Raw genomic sequence first — 20,046 nt, 5'->3', positions numbered from 1 at the left:
CAAAGCCAGTAATGTGCTTTTAGGAACTGCACTCCTAACTCTTACGCCGGTTTCACACTGCACTGTTAGCAGAGCGTGCAGTGCGTATTTTTTTCGCCGCCCATGTTAACAGATTAAACCAGGCTTTAGAGCATTCACACCGCGCGCAGAGGTGGCGCGGCAGTGCGTAGCAGAGCAGAAGTGCCGCGATCGTTTCGGCGCCGAGTCTATTTTTGCTGCGCCGCTTTTGCTGCATTAAAGTGACAATACATTGATCATGGCCAAAATACACCGCAGTTCCCTTTCAAGGGAACTCCCGTTGCGTCGAGAATGACGCTATGGGGAACGCTTTGCGTGATGACGTCTTGAAGCACATGTAAAATCAGTCCAATGGTGTGGCGGAACGTCAGAGGCGGGTGACGTCACGTACCAGGAAGCTATAAAAGCCGGCCCGAAACAGAAAACGAAAGCTTTCTGAGTCTTCAGTTGCGCTCTGTGTTGAATCTGTCCGTTTATTTGGTGTTGTCTGTCTATATATCTATATATATATTATTCAGTATGGCGAGCAAGCAGCAGTATAGAGTGTGTGTCCATCCCTGCCCGCGTCAGAGTCCTGCACGGGTCCAATTTTGTAAATCCGCAACCGCCCGTACCCGCAGTGCTTAAAACCGAATCCGACCCGTTTTCCGACAGCAGCACTAATTCAAATCCGCACCCGACCCGACCCGCTTAAAATAGAACCGACACCCGACCCGCACCCGAAATAAAATCAGTTTAGACTATCACATTATAGACACACTTACAAAAATGTTTATTGCCCGGTCATACAGAAGTTATTACACAACCATTAACACAAGGACAACTTCAGCCGAATCTGTCAAACGGCCGGTACATGAAGAACATAGCCAACGTTACCACAAAACTCGAGTAGCCTAATAACAGACGCGGCTACAACACTATTTTCTGCCACGCAATTTTGTCTAGCTTACATCTGACAATTTTGGGTTCAAACACGCCCTGCCTGCACACAACACATATTTAACAGTAAATGTGAAAAATACTGTTCGATAGAACTGCTTACTGCGTGCTTCCTCGGCGATGAATCCACATTTGCGGCAATCCAACACGAAAATGCATGCAGCAAATCCTTTCACAATATTGTTTTCTTCAGATATCTCCAAATTTCTCCCACACAATGGACTTGATTTTTGATAACGTATTGTCGACAACTTTACTAGCTATTCTTTTCTCCAACTCTTCAGCATCCATCTCGCCCCTCGCCGACTGCAAGCAGATCGCGCGCGCGGTTATGACGGTTTTTTTTTTTTTCAAAGTGAAAGTAGGTATAGAGACAGACTCCTGAGAGGGCGTGGTGGGCACAAATAAACTGATGTGGATTTTAAATTATTTTATCAACTTGAAATACAGGCATATTTTTGTAAGTGTGTTCCTAAAAATATGCATATATATTTTTACGTTTGCACGTGATTGTTTTAAACCCGTGTTTAAACCCGTGTTTCCTCCGTGTCCGACCCGACCCGCACCCGTATCTGACACAGTTGGATATTTCTCACCCGTTTGAGCAAAATTTACCCGAACCCGTGCAGGTCTCTAGCCTGCGTTATTTAACGGGAGGTGACACACACACTCTTTGTGTTGTTTGTTTGGGAGAGGAGCATGCCCAGTCAGCACTCGAGGGTGGTGACTGTGTGCATTGCTGTGCGCTTCCATTGCGTACGCTCTGATCCCGTTTGGCTCGGTTCAATCCCGACCACGTTCCCCAGGGCTCGGGTCCCGCCGCGGCTGAGGCTCGGCGGCGATCTCAGACCTGGGGTTCGCAAATGGATCTGTCAGTGGATGTTGAGACGGGCTCTGCCTTATCTCAGCCTCTTACTGACAGATCCAGTGCCTCTCATCAGGGTGTGGAAGCACGCGCGGCGGTTTCTTCCCCCCCGATGGAGGCACCAGTACTGCAACTTTCCAGCTCTGAGGAGTTGGATGTTGTGAGTATTGATGCTGAGTCTGAGGATTCGCCACCTCAGTCTCATGCGTTTGAAGAATTGCTTGATGTTATTACTAGAGCTGTTGACAGACTTTCAATTGAGTGGCCAGAGGATAGGCAGGACGTTCGTTCGAAAAGCAAGCTCGACGAACGCTTCCTGCCATCTCGTGCGCAGCCCCAGCGCAGGAGCCTGCTGTTTTTCCCCGATCTCCACACCGAGGTGTCGAGATCGTGGGGGAAACCAGTGTCTTACAGAGTTTATACACCACAAACATCACACTACTCCTCAATATATATATATAAAGAGTATGGTTATGGGGAGATGCCGAAGGTGGAAGAGACGCTTGCGGGCTATCTCTCTCCAGCAACGGCATCTTCCCTGAAGGCTCCTACATTCCCCTCTAAGCCAGTTAAAGTGACATCTTCCCTGGTTCATAAATCATATGCAGCCGCTGGTCAAGCCGCAGCGTGTCTGCATACGATGTCAATCATGCAAGCCTATCAGGCTGAATTATTGGGGGATTTAGAGGAGGGCGGGGGGATTGGTCCTGACACTGTGGCCGAACTACGCAGAGCCACAGATCTGTCTCTCAGGGCCACCAAGGAGACCGCTAAATCTATCGGGCGGTCTATGGCAGCCCTGGTGGCCACTGAGAGGCATCTGTGGCTCAATCTAAGTGATATCAAGGATAAAGAAAAGCATGTCCTCTTAGATGCTCCGGTCTCCACTGTTGGTTTGTTTGGCGATGCAGTTAACGTTGCGGTAGCAAAATCACAAGAAGCCGCTAAGCAAGCAGCTGCTCTCCAAAAACTTCTCCCCCGCCGTTCTTTCTATGAGGCTGCTGAGCGGGAGCAGCCTCACTCCTCTAAAAAGAGCGCTGAGCACCGTGCCACTCAGAAACAGAGTGTGTCCTCCCGTGCTCCCCCACAAAAATCTCGGGGACACGGAGGGCGTGCTCAAACCCAGCAGTCTTCGAGGGGTAGAGCGGATCTGCGGACCATTATTACCGCCAAGAAGGCTGCTGGGAAGAAATCCTGACGTCCGAGGGCTCAGGACAAATGAGGGTAGTCCCCCCCGAAGCAGAGCGGTTAACACCTCTTTTTACGGTGCCCGTCTCTCTTCGGTACCCTCAGGGGACCGTTCTGCCAACCCTGCCGCCTCAGGTGTTACAGGGCGCAGCGGTCTCCGGCGAGCACATATCTCAAGGACCACCCGGAAACGTAGTGGCCTCGGGATGCCCGCCCCCTCCGAAGAGGGTGTTAGAGCAGTCTGTTCGGTCGTTCCCTGCCGGTGCGCCGTTACAGGGCGACGAATTGACTACTCAACAACAATGAAATCCAGAAACCAGTCTCGAGAGGCTGGTACCTCTAGTAGAATCTTTGACAGCGTGGAAGCTACTGTCGAATGTTTCTCGTTGGGTCCTGCAGACCGTGGAAAAAGGGTATCAGATACAATTCAAAAAACGCCCACCTCGGTTTATGGGGGTCCTGCCCACAGTGGTGGGCCCCGAGCAGGTTCTGGTTATGGAACAGGAAGTAAACACTCTGTTAGAGAAAGGGGCCATAGAATATGTACCTCCCTCCAACAGGGAAACCGGGTTTTACAGCCGGTATTTCATAGTTCCGAAAAAGGACGGGGGATTGCGTCCCATTTTAGATCTTCGAGTTCTGAACGAGTCAGTCATGCAGCTCAAGTTCAAAATGTTAACATTGAGACAGATCGTGCCACAGATCAGGTCCGAGGACTGGTTTGTCACGATAGACCTCAAGGACGCATATTTCCATATTTCCATCCGTCCGTGTCATTGGAAGTTCCTGAGGTTTGCTTTCGGGGGCAAAGCATACCAATATCGTGTTCTTCCATTCGGCCTAGCTTTATCACCCCGCACTTTCACCAAATGCATGGATGCAGCTCTGGCACCGCTGCGCCTCCAGGGTATTCGCATCATGAACTACATCGACGATTGGTTGATTTTAGCTCAGTCGCATCAGTTGGCGGTTCAACATCGAGATGTTGTTCTCGCCCACATGAAAGAGTTGGGGTTACGGCTGAACACCAAGAAGAGTGTGCTTTCTCCACTCCAGAGGACCACTTTTTTAGGCGTAGTTTGGGATTCAGTGTCGATGCAGGCGCGCCTGTCACCGCCACGTATAGAGTCCATCCTTGCAGCTGTGAAAAGTGTAAAGCTAGGCCAGCTACTCACTGTCAAACAGTTCCAGAGACTGTTGGGTCTCATGGCAGCAGCTTCCAACGTGATACCTTTTGGACTGCTACACATGAGGCCCCTGCAGTGGTGGCTCAGGACCAGGGGGTTTTCCCCGAGGGGCAACCCATTTTGCACAATCAGGGTCACGCGGCGATGCTTACGTGCCCTGGTTATGTGGAAGAAACCTTGGTTCCTGTCCCAGGGCCCAGTGTTGGGAGCTCCTTGTCGTCGCAAACTGCTAACGACGGATGCTTCCCTCACGGGTTGGGGAGCGATCCTGGAGGGTCGCTCAGCTCAAGGTCTGTGGGAAGACCATCATCGTTCCTGGCATATCAATCGCCTAGAGATGTTAGCTGTCTTCCGGGCTCTGAGGAGCTTTATCACAGATCTCAGGGGACACCATGTGCTAGTACATACGGACAACACGTCGGTAGTCGCCTATATCAACCACCAAGGGGGTTTGCGCTCGCGCCCGTTATCCAACTTGGCACGCCATATCCTCTTGTGGTCTCAGGGGAAGTTACTGTCACTCAGGGCAGCTTACATCCCCGGGGTCCAGAATATAGGAGCAGACACTCTGTCGAGGCAGGGGCCGAGGCCCGGGGAATGGAGGCTCCACCCCGAGGTGGTGGAGCTGATATGGAGGGAGTTCGGCCAAGCACAAGTGGATCTGTTTGCGTCTCGAGAGACGTCTCACTTTCCACTTTGGTTCTCCCTCACGCATCCAGCTCCTCTTGGACTGGATGCTATGGTACAGGCGTGGCCGAGGCTACGTCTGTACGCCTTTCCCCCAGTTGCTCTGCTCCCGGGAGTTCTGGAGAGAGTTCGCAGGGACCGGGTTTGCCTGCTTCTTATAGCCCCGCGTTGGCCGGGCAGAGTATGGTTTCCCGATCTGGTCTCCCTCCTCGACGGGCATCCTCTGGAGTTACCCGTCAGGAGAGACCTTCTGTCCCAGGCAGGGGGCTCAATATTTCACCCCCGCCCAGAACTGTGGAACCTGTGGGCTTGGCCTCTGAGGGGGCCCAGCTCATAGAGTCAGGTCTCTCAACTGAGGTTGTTGAGACCATTCTACAGTCCAGAGCTCCCTCCACGAGGAAACTTTATGCCCTGAAGTGGAGAGTCTTCACTTCTTGGTGTAGTGACCGTCGGTTGGACCCAGTTAACTGCCCAATTGGTACAGTGCTGGAGTTCCTGCAGGACCGGTTCACAGCAGGTCTAACCCCATCCACTTTAAAGGTTTATGTGGCGGCCATAGGTGCTTACCACATTCCTTTGGGTGGAATGTCTGTGGGGAAAGACCCTTTGATATCTCGTTTCCTTCGTGGCACTTGGAGGCTGAGGCCTGCAGTTCGCTCTAGGGTGCCACCATGGGACTTGTCCATTGCGTTACAAGGCTTGTCCCTGGCCCCCTTTGAGCCAATTGAGGAGGTTCCTGAGAAGTTTTTAACGCTGAAAGCTCTTTTCCTTCTTGATATTTCCTCTCTCAAGAGAATAGGGGATCTCCAAGCGTTGTCGGTTGCTCCGTCATGCTTGGAGTTTGCTCCGGGTATGATCAAAGCATTTCTTCATCCGAGACCGGGCTATATCCCCAAGGTCCCCACTAATGTGGTCAGACCTATTGTTCTGCAGGCCTTCTGTCCTCCACCCTTTCAAAATGCGGACCAGGAGGCTAATAATTTGCTTTGCCCTGTGCGGGCGTTAGACGCATATGTCCACAGAGCTGCCCTGTGGCGAAAAAGTGATCAATTATTTGTGTGCTTTGGGTTCCCTAACAAAGGAGGTCCAGTGTCTAAGCAAAGGATGAGCAAGTGGGTGGTCGAGGCTATCTCACTTGCTTATGAGGCGGCTGGGCAGCCTTCTCCTTTGGCTGTCCGGTCGCACTCGACGAGGAGTATGGCGGCCTCTAAGGCCCTTATTTCAGGAGTTTCTTTACAGGACGTCTGTGATGCGGCAGGCTGGTCCTCACCGCACACTTTCGTCAGGTTTTACTCTCTGGATCTAGACTCTGCTCCAGGGTCTCATGTTTTGTCTTCCTAGTGCTGCTCTCCAGATTACACACAGGACAGACATTCGTAGCTATGGAGGCGTTGGTATAGACGTTCCCCATAGCGTCATTCTCGACGCAACGGGAGTTCCCTTGAAAGGGAACGCCTCGGTTATGACTGTAACCTCGGTTCCCTGAAGAGGGAACGAGCGTTGCGTCGCCTTGCCATATCTCCTTCATGCCTGTCAGCTCGACTTCAGACTTTTACGAAGCTTTCGTTTTCTGTTTCGGGCCGGCTTTTATAGCTTCCTGGTACGTGACGTCACCCGCCTCTGACGTTCCGCCACACCATTGGACTGATTTTACATGTGCTTCAAGACGTCATCACGCAAAGCGTTCCCCATAGCGTCATTCTCGACGCAACGCTCGTTCCCTCTTCAGGGAACCGAGGTTACAGTCGTAACCGAGGCGTTTTATCCAAAAAGTGCATTGATGATATCTATTGTGTTTTAAACAGTCAATCAAATGACCAACAGCAATTTAAAAAGAAAACAAATGTCCAAAAACAAACTTGTTGCCATAACAATAAAAACAAAGATGAACCAAAAGTTATATGAAATTATTAATAAAATAAGCTTCTTGACAAGTCTTTTCTCTTAAATGTATTTGAAAACGAAAAAAAGCAATGCCAACTTATCCATTATAGAGTACTCTGTCTGTACACAACCCGCGGTTCAGCCGCGCGTGACAAACGCTGCCAGTGTGAAAGCAAAACGCGCGTGTCCTGCTCCTGCTCACCATAAGCACTGCTCCTGCGCTGCTTATGCTCTGCTAACGCGTGCAGTGTGAAACTGGCATAACTTTGTGCCACCGCATAACTATATATGTGTTAAAAAATAATGAGAATATATATACATATATATCCGAGTCCTGATCGGGAGGTAACGTCCGATTCCGATCGAGTCTGAAACCACGTGATCGGGCCCGATTTCCGATCACGTGATCGGATCGGGACATCCCTAATATATATATATATATATATATATATATATATATATATATTAGAGATGCACCGATTGATCGGCTTGTGACCGGAATTGGCCGATTTTCACGTGATCGGCCATGACCGGCGACCGGCCGGTCAGTCTGAAATATGCCGATTTTATGCCGGTCAAATGCACTTGCACTCGGGCGCTGCATGATTAACCTTTTGAGCGGTACGGTCTCATATATGGGATTTTATTTCTGTGCCCCGAGAGTACGGTGCTACATTTAGAATGATCAGTGACGTCGCATAACTGCCAGATTCAAACTGTGCTTTCGCGCGTTGGCTGGCGCTGGGCCAGAGTCGGACGCGTTCAGCGCTGTCATATATCACAACTACAGTTAAGCAGTGTTTTCAACCTCATAATGTTTATTTTAAGTTTCAGATATTTAAATACACATAAGCACGAGTAAAACAATACATTTGGAGTTTGTAAAATACACACTGATGTCTGTGGAAGCAGCAATAACAATCTATTCAAATATAATTAGCCGACATGTGTTATTCATATCAGACAAACATAGTGGAAGTAACTATAAAGTTTACTCTATTCTTCTCAGTTCACCGGCCACTTTCTTGCATTTATTTCGGGAGAAACTGATGAATTCACGTGCTGTAAATCCGACTGACAGGACAACATTGCGGCGCCCATCTCATGTTATAGATCAAGATTATTTATAAAGGTTTTTAAACGACCAAACACACTCACTTAACGTTACACATATTTGAGAATCGTAATATCAGATAGGCTAGTTGATGACATGGTAAGCAAGTTTGTGAATATTTTGAATAAAAAAGGAAAAGCGAAATAAAAGCGACAGATGTGTCTGTCATACAGTATTATTGTGGCTGCGGTGTATCGCGTGACGCGTCGCCATGGAAACATTAAAGGGAACATTCGCCTTGAAAAAAACTCACTCTGGGGGTGGGGGTGTCAGTTAGAATATTTTAAACTTACGTGTGAAAGGGTTAAAGAAAAGATCGAAAATAAATATCTGTGTGTGCTGTAAAGTGGTTAGAAAAAAATAAAATCGGAATCGGCTAAAATCGGTATCGGCAGGTCAAACTCAATGAAAAATCGGAAATCGGAATCGGCCTAGAAAATTGTAATCGGTGCATCTCTAATATATATATATATATATATACACATATATATATATATATATATATATATATATATATACACACACACACAATGCCTTTTTCACTGAAACTTCAAAGGCAGCAATACAATGTAGTCGAAACTAGATAACTGAGGTATTTTTTTATATTTTTTTATTATTCACCCCCTTTCAACTGGTTTAAGAAACTGGTGTGATTCCTAGACCTAAAATCACATAAATTATCAAAATTAACATGATAAATAATTATTAATATATATATACTTCTATCTGTGCTTAGCTGTAATATATATATAAAAAAGGAAAAAAAAGGAATGTATACATTTATTAATATTGCTATACCATTTTGTATATTCCATAAAAAAAAAAATATATATATATACATACTCAATCTATGGCAAATTTTTGTGAAGGAAGACAAGCATGTGAAGTTTATCTGGTTTCAAACTGAAGCCAAACACTGTCTGAAGGTTTCCTGAAGAACTGAAAAGCTCTTAAACCTGTTGTTGCACTGGCGCCAATAAAGTCATGCAGATAGCAGATTTGAATTAAAAAATCAAGTGCAAATACAAATACAAAAATAAGATGAGTAAAGAAAACGGGGTTCTTAATTTTAATAATCACCCTTTATTAAATATATGAACACAGAAACCCCCTTTAACAGTTAATGTCACGTTTCCCATTCCATGATGAATAGGAAAATAATAGCCGCGTCGCGTCTATGACAACTCGAGGTATTGCACACCGGACACACACTTTCTCAGTTTATGGCCAGCAATATCATTATGTTTAAGGACATTATGGAATTGAGATAATGTCTGTACTATGTTATGATTATACTGTACAATTAAATACAATAGTTGCTGAGTCTGTGATCTGAACACTTTTTTCAGCGCTCTGTGTCGCGGCAGGATTTTGAACAAGGTCCTGAGCCGTTGCTGGGCGCCGCGGACAGACGCCGAATAGAACCGCGCTGTGCTTCTCGTCCGGTGTGTGTACACTCATACAGAATGTGTTCGAATTTTAAAGACGTGGCGCTGCGCTTCTCGTCCGGTGTGCGACCACCTCTAAGGTGCTGTTTTCTTTGAAGCCGAAGAACTCTGTTGTTAATACTGGCGAGCTCAGCTTACTTTTTTCGGGTGTGGACAGAGTGTTTCACTCTAGCTGCGCGGGCGCGGACGAGCGCTGCGTCTAGAAAACGCCAATATCGCCAATACCGGTATATTGTATTGCTCTAAATTAACACGATGTCGATATTTCATGCTTTGAATATCACGATTATCGTCAATACCGGTATATTGCGACACCCCTAATATATATATATATATACAATAATAATAATACAATAATAATAAAAATAAATAATTAAATAAATAGATAAGGGGAAGAATAAAACGTAATCACCCACAATCCATCCTGCATCTAGACAATTATACACCAAAAAAAAAAAGTAGGCATATATATAAACCAATATGAAGATATATAACCAAAGGTTAATTAAAAATACATATTACAAATCAGCAAAGATAGAAGGTGTATTCTTGACAAAGTTAAGTAGAGGGTCCCAGTTTTTATAAAATTGGTCAGAGGAACCTCTTAGCACAAACTTTATATATACTTTCAATATATGGAAAAGACATCAAATCCTCTAACCATGAGAAAGTAGGAGGAGGTTTAGAAGACTTCCAGTGCAATAAAATTCGTCTGCGAGCTATCAAAGAGGCAAAGGCAAGAATATTAGCATATTTTTTTAAAACAGCTGGGACACCAAAGATGGCACCAGAGGGCATGGTATCAATAAAGGAGTGCCAAAAATCTTCCAGCTTTGGACAAGTAAAAAACATGTGGGTATGATCAGCAGGAGCCAAAGAACACCTATTGCATCCACACCTGGAAATAGCTTGCTTAGTTTAATGTTTGTAAAATGAGTTCTATGGAAAACCTTAAAGGGATACTCCACCTCTGGAAAGATGAATGTGTATTTAAATTGGGTCATTTATGTAGTAGAAATGTGAAATTATTTTTGAATTTGGAGCCTTCTAGAATGAGAAAAGCCAGAAAATGTATTTTTGGCTCATGTGGATGAAAGACAACAACTCCCAGAATGCACTTGCTTCGCTGATTCGAGGCCACCCCCAAGCCACGCCTACCGGTTACAGAGCAGTTGTAAACAATAAAGCTAAGCTACAAGTGAGTCTACGTGACGAGTCTGCCCGGGTTTTTGAGATCGCACAAAATGTCCGGGATTCGGCTTTTGCGTTCTACAGTCGCCATTCATTATGTTTACTGTGGCGAGCAGGACGAGACTGAGGGCCGCGGGAGAACGACGTGAGGCCAGTGGCGTGATTACTGATGAGCGCCTGTGAGACGCACTGGTCTCGTATCTCTCACGGAGGAGCGGGTATTTTCTTAGCAATGGTAAAACGCACATCAACCAATCACTTGTTTAGCGTTCATGTAAACACTACATTCAGATTCACCAGTCGGAATGAATTCAGTTAGATTGAAACAAAAGGTGTGCATGTAAACAATGAATGACGACTGTAGAAAGCAAAAACTGAATCCCGGACATTTTGGACGATCTCGACGGCCGGACAATCCTCCATATTGCATCCGTCTGCGTATTTAGTACCTTCGTCCATGTTTTCTGCAGGTTTCTGCCGGTGAAATCAAACGCACTGGCACTGATCTGTGATAGGTCTGTTAGCGCATTAGCTCCAACCCCCTATGGGCGGGTTTGAAAGGGTGGGAACTAGTGCTTGTAGTCTCAACAGAAATCCCCCCCTCTTACACTTCCTCCGACAATGACGCAAAATGACGATTTTTGCGTCATTGTGGGAGGAAGTGTAAGAGGTAAACGGATTTCTCCCGTCTCAGGGGAAAATGAGAGTGTGTTGCACGACCATTCAATAGTATGACTGGGTTTCTAACAATGCAAAGCTTAATGCAAATGGGTGGAGTGTTCCTTTAAATTGAATCAGACTCAGTTTGGCACAGGATGACGAAGAGTTAACCCTGCCAGCAGCCACTTCCCACCATTCCTGATCCAAACTAAGTCTGAGTTCTGTCTCCCACTGACGTGTAAAACGAGAAGAAGGCAAAACATAAGGAAGAATTAAATTGTATAAAATGGATATAGAGCCACGTTTCTGTATTAAGCACTTCTTGTATAAAGAATGTTCAGACAAGTCTGGAAAGGAAGGACAGTGAGAATGGACAAAATTGCGTACTTGGAAAAAAACTAAATAAGTTAGACTGTGGTATATTGAATTTCTTTGCAACATCAGAAAAAGTTGTGAAAACTCCATCAATAAATAAATCAGAAAAATATGAGAGGCCTCTATTTTTCCATAAAACATAAGCAGAATCTAAGTTTGAGGGCACAAATAAATGATTATTGCAAATAGGGCCATAAAGAGAAGCAGCAGCAAGTTTAAAATGTTGTCTGAATTGACTCCAAATCCTAAGGGAAGAACAGACAACTGGACTTGTAGTGTATTTTGAGGGGCGATTGAACAAAGGAGCACACACCAAAGCAGAGAGCGAGGACGAAGAGCAAGACTGCGCTTCTAATACACACCAATCTATATGGGGAGAATTATAACAACTGTGAATTTTGCTGATATTTGCTGCCCAGTAATAAATAAAAAAATTAGGCAGAGCAAGACCCCCATCTTTTTTATGTCTCTGAAGATATGCCTTACTTAGCCTTGGAGGTCTGCCCTGCCATATATAAGCAGAAATAGCCCCATCCAACAGTTTAAAGAAGGACTTTGGTAAAAACACTGGAAGGGACTGAAAAAGGAACAAAAACCTTGCTAAAATATTCATTTTTATTGACTGAATTCTACCAAATAGAGTAAGAGGTAGCTTATCCCAACGTTGCAAATCTAATTTGACTTGAGTAAGCAATTTGGAGAAATTATATTGATGCAGTAGATCAAATGAGTGTGAAATATTTACCCCCAAGTAACGAAAATTTGTGGAGGATATATGAAAAGGCAGGGCCTCCACTGGGATTTGTTTAGCCATGCTATTTACTGGAAAACATTCACTTTTGTTTATATTAAGCTTATAACCAGAAAAAGAACCAAAATTGTAAAAAATATTCAAAAGATCTGAGACCGAGCCGACAGGGTTCGTAACAAAAAGCAAAAGGTCATCAGCATAGAGCGCGACACGATGCTCTATCCCTCCTCTAACAATACCTGAAAACAGAGGGGAATTTTTCAGGGCTATGGAAAGAGGTTCTATTGCTAAAGCGAACAATAGAGGGCAAAGAGGACAGGCTTGACGAGTACCTCTTGAGAGTGGGAAATATTGGGAACACACAAAACTTGTTCTCACACTAGCAACAGGAGCAGTGTACAAAAGGCGTATCCATGACGTAAAAAGGGGCCAAAGCCAAATCTATCTAAAATATTGAATAAATAATTCCACTCAACCGGGTCAAAGGCCTTTTCTGCATCTAATGAGATGATTATCTCACTAGATAAAGAGGTGGATGGAGAAAAAATTATATTTAAGAGTCGTCGAATATTTGATGATAATTGTCGCCCCCTAATGAAACCGGTCTGATCTTCAGAGATTATTTTAGGAAGACAGGGATCCAGATGGCAAGCCAGCACCTTAGCCAAAAGTTTGACATCAAAATTTAACAAACTTATGGGCCTCCAATTGCCACATTCATCTGGATTCTTATCCCACTTGAGTATAAATAGAGGCCTGAGTGAGAGTTAAGGGAAGAGAACAACAAAGGTGCCAGATTTTTGGCAAACATTTTGTAGAAATCAATCGGAAAGCCATCTGGACCTGCTGCCTTACCACTTTTCATAAGCTGGAGACCTTTCAGAATCACATCTAACTCTAGGGGCTTGTCACGATCATCTGCTACTGCTACATCAATACGAGGAATATTTAAACTATCTAAGAAACTATCCATGATGGAATCATCTTTAGGTGGCTCTGATTTATAAAGATTGGAATAGTAAGAGAAAAAAAACATCATTAACTGAGGTAATTTTGTTACACTATTTGCTGCTAGCCTGCTACCACAGCTACCACAGCTATGCAGACGACACACAGCTTTACTTAGCCCTATCGCCTAATGATTACAGCCCCATTGACTCCCTGTGCCAATGCATCGATGAAGTCAACAGTTGGATGTGCCAAAAACTTTCTTCAGTTAAACAAAGACAAAACTGAAGTCATTGCATTTGGAAACAAAGATGAAGTTCTCAAGGTGCACCCATACCTTCACTCTAGGGGTCAAACAACCAAAAATCAAGTCAGGAATTTTGGTGTGACACTAGAGTCAGACCTTAGTTTCAGTAGTCATGTCAAAGCAATAACTAAATCAGCATACTATCATCTGAAAAATATTGCAAGGATTAGATGCTTTGTTTCCAGACAAGACTTAGAGAAACTTGTGCATGCTTTCATCACCAGCAGGGTGGATTATTGTAATGGACTCCTCACTGGCCTTCCCAAAAAGACCATAAGACAGTTGCAGCTCATACAGAACGCTGCCGCCAGGATTCTGAGCAGAACCAGAAAATATGAACATATCACACCAGTCCTCAGGTCTTTACACTGGCTCCCAGTTAGATTTAGGATTGATTGTAAAATATTATTACTGGTATATAAATCATTCAATGGCCTAGGACCTCAATATATTGCAGATATGCTCACTGAATATAAACCCAACAGATCACTCAGATCATTAGGATCATATCAGCTAGAAATACCAAGGGTTCACTCTAAACATGGCGAGTCCGCTTTTAGCTATTATGCCAGCCGCAGCTGGAACCAGCTTCCAGAGGAGATCAGACGTGCTCCTACAGTAGTCACTTTCAAATCCAGACTCAAAACACTTCTGTTTAGCTATGCATTTACTGAATGAGCACTGTGCCGCTGTTCGTCCGACTGTACTGTACTGTATTTTATTTTTTATTTTTCTAAACTGTTTTAATTTATTCTTATTTCTTTTTATTATTTTAATTTCTTCTATGTAAAGCACTTTGAATTGCCATTGTGTATGAAATGTGCTATATAAATAAACTTGCCTTGCCTTGCCTTGCCTTGCATAATGATCTCATCGTTAATAATTCTCGCCATTTATTCCAAGGGTATGACCGATTGCTTCCCATATTTCCATGTTTTTTAACTTATCCTTGAAAAGGGGCTTGACTTGTCAAACAGTGGTGGATTTTTCTGTACCTCGGCGATTAACTTCTCCACAATGTCGTCTGTCATTTTAAATGCGCAAGCCCTTTAAATTAGAATGGATTCTGATTGGCAAGAGCACAATGATGATCATTAATAGACTGAAACTTATAGGATTTGAACTTAGAATTATTCGGTTCCAATATAGATCATTAAACTGCTGTATATCAATAACAATTTCATAAAAATCAAATACTATAAGAATAACTTTTATAGAAGTGATATACCTGAGATCAGGCTGTTTGTCTCCACTCTTAAACTTCATTGGCGAATTCATAGAGTTGTTACTCTTCATAGACACACAGCTGGACTCTGGGTTTGATCTCTTCTGCTGGACTGAACTGGAACAGAGAACAGATTCAGTTTAGTCCTTCAGATTACTGTGTTCATTCTTTATGAGAGGAACCATATTAACTTAAACATTCATCTTTCAACTAAAAGCACTTTATAATCTTCTTATCTAACATTTATGTAAGGGTGCTTTCACATCTGTAGTTCGGTTCATTTGGTCCGGACCAGAGCCATAGAGAGAAAGAGTTGCGACACTCCCATAGACCTCCGTTGTAAAAAATGGCGGCGCTTTTAACCGCCTACTTCCGGGATATGAAGATCGGATTAGTTCCAAACACTGTCATTTGGTTGTTGGACACCATTCACTTACATTGCTGCGCGTCGAGTTGTTCCAGAGGTAAATTGCTGAAATATCGACCTCTTTTGAATTGTCAACTGTCTATATTGTATCAGAGGCCCTTTGCGATGCTTATACTGGTCTTCATTTTTATATGCACGGCGTAATTATTTATATTTTATGTTGGTTGTTTCAACCAATTTTCAAGCACTGCCTGCTAGCTAGCTAGCGCGACTTCGTCAGCTGTGACAGTAAGAGCTCGGTAATGAATCGCTGCCACCTTTATAGCGACTTAATTAATTTTAATCTTAATCTTAATTTAATTTTTTGGGATATACTAACTTTTCATTATGTTTTGTTGTCTTGAGTGAAGCAGCTTGTGTGAACAATGCTGGACATCTAGGATTGTTATGGCCATCACCAGTCCTGTCTGTTTCATGGATCACCTGCCCCTGGTTTTTGTTTTTCTTGTTCACACACACTCACACAAGCAAACATATTTTGTTGTCTGTCATTGTTTAATAAAACGTATTTTATTTGAAAACCTTCATTTGTATCAGCCATGCTTAATTGATGTCTCAACTCTCAATAGCTGTAACAGAAGTTACAAGTGTTTTGTTAGTGAATTGCTTAAGTTACTTGGATTGAGTTACAGCTACCCTTACTCTTAGCCTACTCTGTATACTAACCCAGAGCCATAGAGGAAAATCTTCACTCTGCACTTACCTATAGACCCAAACATAAAAGCGTAAATTCGTTTTTAATCTGTTATAGTTTTGATAATATGTGTATGGCTTAATCTTAAAATTATATTCTTAGTCTTAACATGATCATGTTTCATGTTGTGGTCCTGGGGGTGGCCACTTTCATCAGAAGAAGTGAGCTATAGCTTCTAAGCGAATTCTGAACGGACCGCCACCGCAGACCTCTTTGCGTGATCAAAGGTAGGCTAATGGCTGAATCGGAATTTATAAGCAAAATCACGGGAATCAATAGCCTAATACAGCCCAGTTGTGCTAAAATAAATATCATGAGACCTCCATCATCAGATGAATGATATGGAAAAGTTAAGTTAGAGCCGCTAAAACCAGTGCTACTACCCATGCGAACATAAACACTATAAGCTTTTCCCTCCAAAAATATAGTCTAAAACTTATCTCCAAATGCAAAACTGACATTAACAAAATGCAATAATGCAATAACAGCTGAAAAAGTACTTGGGTGTGTGTTTTATTTTATATTTACCGTTCAATAATGCAATCGCTGCTGTCTGTCCCATAGAAGAACATGACAGCCAGCGTATGTTTTGGAACTATTGGGGCTTACATGAACCACGTGACAGCCATGGCGGCGACATCAAAGAGTGTCGCAACTCTTTCTCTCTATGGCTCTTGTCCGGACCAAGGGCGACAAATTTGTAGCATTTTTAAGGCGTTTTGGTTCCTTTTAACACCACACCGATCGCTCTGGTCCGGATCAGTTTATGACTTGATAAAACGAACCAAAATGCAGTCACGTGACAACATCCACATCACTCGGAACGCATTTCCATAACTGCACTTCGTTTGGTCATAATTAACGTGCGGGAAAATTCCAACAGAACTCCCGGAAGTAAACAAAAACTCCGTGGAAAATCCGGCAGACAACATGCCGCTGTTTACTATGGAGAGACAACTGCATGGGCTGATTGTATCCTTGGTCATATTTTATTATAGTTTGTCTACACCACTTTAGACAAACAATAATATTTGAGAATGAACCGAGGATGCGGCTCAAAAATAATGTTAATAATAATTTCTATCAGGCTCCGCACCTCCTCACAACTCAAAGTTTGTCTGCGAGCTGCAAACTGTCAACAAACATTTCTCCTCATCCTATAATGCACAGCGCAGCTGACTACGGCAACTGGCTTAGTCCAAAAATGTGCAGTTATTTGGCAGTTGGTTCTGTTCGAGGTCGGATCACGTTCTCACCACAAACGAACCGCTCCAGAGTTCTTTTCAAAGCGTACCGAGACCACCTCTTCCAGGAGGTCTCGGTATGCTTGTTTGGTCCGCTTTTGGTGCGCATTTTGCCGCATTCACACCTGTCCAAACGAACCGCACCAACGGGGAAAACGAACTCTAGTGCGATTCAACCGAACTAAATGAGGCAGATGTGAAAGCACCCTTAGTTTCAAAATAAAAACAGGCAAAAAATTATATATTTTTTTGTGTAAACTTTCTCTAGGTTCTGTGATGTAACACAATATTTAACAAAGCTTGTTGAAAGTACCTGCATCCTGGAGAATAATCTCCATCTCTGGATCCTTGTGAATCAGCCATGATGAAGCTGCAGGAGAATCTGATGAGTTTGATCTCCTCCACTGACTCTGAATGAAGAAACATTCACACACTAAATTAAATGATTAAATTAAACAACCTTCATAATCTAGCTGAACATATCTGGAGTGTGGGAGAAAAGGATCACGTGACTGCGTTAACTCAAGCTCATTGGGCCTTTTCACACACACAAGTCGACCGTTAGATTTAGAGTTTTCTGAATAATAACTGACACCGAGAAACACTGATTGAACATGTTCGGGTGAAAAAGAAAACAAACCCCGACACACATCAACACACACTGATCCAATAAAAAAGAACAGACGTGTTTGTTGGCGTTTGTGTGGATTGGCCTATGTATGTTTACACATAAGATAAACTTCTGAAGAATCACAAACATCACAAAACACAAAGGAAACGTTTAAGTGAAAGAAACCCTTTATTAAAGGTCCCGTATTATGTCCCCGTAAAGGTCCCGAAAGTCTCTGATGTCCCCAGAGTGTGTATGTGAAGTTTTAGCTCAAAATACCCAACAGATCATTTTTTACAGCATGTTTAAATTGTCATTTTTTGGGGCTCAGAAAAACGTGCTGTTTTAGTGTGTGCCCTTTAAATGCAAATGAGCTGCTGCTGGACGGCACAGGGGGCGGAGCATCATGAGCTCACGTTCAGTCTCAGGACAATTTCATCTCACGGACTGATGATAATATCAGAAACTCTCAGTAACGGTGTTCATTTCGAGTCGGACAATAATGCCTACAGAGTCAGAGTGCTGTATAGAATGGAACAGGTATAGTCTAGTTTAATTACGGTTATAACGTATTTGTATCTGCTTGTATGTATCCATTATTAATAGCCTATAAGTCTGCTTTTTCGGACCAGGTCCGAATGATGATCAAACATATACTGATGAGTTTAATAAAGTTTATTGTACATCACACAAAAGATGAAGCGCGCAAGTACATAAACGAATTTCGGAAGAGTTGAGGGAGCATTTTCTTTAAAAACAAAATAATTCCTCCTCGTCTTCAGCGGCTGCCTCAGATTTCGGGAGTAAATAGGGAGAGCTTATGTGTATTAATACATCCAGCCACACAACACCAACAACGCTTGGGAGACATTCTGGTCAGTGCAGCAGCTGTGAACTCGATCAGGGCGGGGCTATGTTAGGCAATGTCTGTCAACGCTCGTGGGCGGGGCCTGTTTTAGTGACGTCACTAAAACCATACTAAAACAGCAGTCTGAAATCAGGTCGTTGGGAGACACTGCTGATGATTTATGGGGATTAATAAAAAAGGAGTGAGTGGATTTTTATCACTCTTGGGTGGTTGTGTACACACACTGCCAACACACATTTATGTCCAAACAGCATGCAAAAGTGAATTTTGCATAATACGGGACCTTTAAAGGTTTCATATGAAACAATCACGTAAAATGTCCTCCAGAGATTCATATTAATATGAGAAAGTCACACATGAACACTCACCTTGGTCAAACTTTTACAATACAGGACCTCAAATTCTCCAGCTTTAACATCATAAAACTACACGTAAATTCCTTCTTAAACGCTGATAAACACTTGATCTGTTTTTTCCGTGTCGTATTTCGCATTTTTCCTGAGTAAAATGGCGACAGGAGAACTTTACTTTCACTTTCTATTTGTGACGAGAGAGAGAGAGAGAGAGAGAGAGAGAGACGCGCGTTCACGAGAGCACCACGACGCATGCGCGTGAGAGCAGACGTTGTTGAACGCGCGTTGGAGATTAATATTTAAGTGGTAAAAAAAAATTTATTTTATTTTTTTGCGTGTTACGTTGTTCAACTTTCAGTTTGTTTTTATCTGTAACTATTTTTTTAATATTCAATTTAATTATTTTTGTCTCTCTTCCATTTAGTTTGTTAATTTATACTTTCTTTAACTTCTTTTGTTTGTTCATCAGTTTTTCTTCATTATTTGTTTTGTTTATTCTTTTGTTGTCTTGCATTCCTTCATTCTTTTTATTTGTTCATCCTTGCCTTCATTTGTTCAGTTTTGTCTTTCATTTATCTTTCTGCAGAAGGCAGAGTTCCTGATAATAAATCATAAAGAGGACTTTGTTTGATCATGTGGACATGTGGACATCCTGAAATAAGTTTGTCATCATCCAATCATGTTTATAATTACATTTAGTCATTTAGCTTATGATTTATTTCAAAGCGATCTACAAATGTGGAACAATGCAATGTGACATAAACCTGAAAGAATCAGATCAATTAAAACCATACTGTAAAAAATACTGTATTGTAAACTTTTTAACAGCGTTAATGGTTGGTTTAATTTATTGTTCCTGCACTGATAACTTTATTGCACTTTGGAGCACTTTTAAAACTGAAATGGTCAAAAGTCATTAAGAGGAAAGAACAGAAATTATTTAGAAATATTAAATAATGAATAAATCCTGATGTTGTAAAGTGATCTCTTCTGTTCCCTATATCGATACGGTTCACTCGTACTGCGTCACTAAAGCAATGGGAAAACTCCTGTTTCCTCTGAT

At 43.0% G+C, this 20,046-nt stretch overlaps 1 protein-coding gene across 3 annotated transcripts in view; it reads right to left on the bottom strand.

The window, feature by feature from the left end:
* The window catches only part of LOC311306994 (protein NLRC3-like), a 63,292-nt gene extending 44,112 nt beyond the window's left edge, over nucleotides 1-19,180 (bottom strand). For all 3 annotated transcript variants that reach the window (XM_084435675.1, XM_084435676.1, XM_084435677.1), the window contains exons 1-3: nucleotides 18,999-19,180; nucleotides 17,466-17,562; nucleotides 14,791-14,904 (exon numbers count right to left, since the gene is read on the bottom strand). In XM_084435675.1, coding sequence (XP_084291801.1) covers nucleotides 14,791-14,904; nucleotides 17,466-17,515 — 164 coding nt within the window. In that variant the 5' untranslated portion in view covers nucleotides 17,516-17,562; nucleotides 18,999-19,180. The remainder of the gene's footprint in view (nucleotides 1-14,790; nucleotides 14,905-17,465; nucleotides 17,563-18,998) is intronic.
* Between the last annotated feature and the right edge of the window lie 866 nt (nucleotides 19,181-20,046).

This window comes from Rutilus rutilus (assembly GCF_951802725.1).
Source record: "Rutilus rutilus genome assembly, chromosome: 17".
Lineage (NCBI taxonomy): Eukaryota > Metazoa > Chordata > Actinopteri > Cypriniformes > Leuciscidae > Rutilus > Rutilus rutilus.
This window is presented reverse-complemented; position numbering and strand designations above follow the sequence as displayed.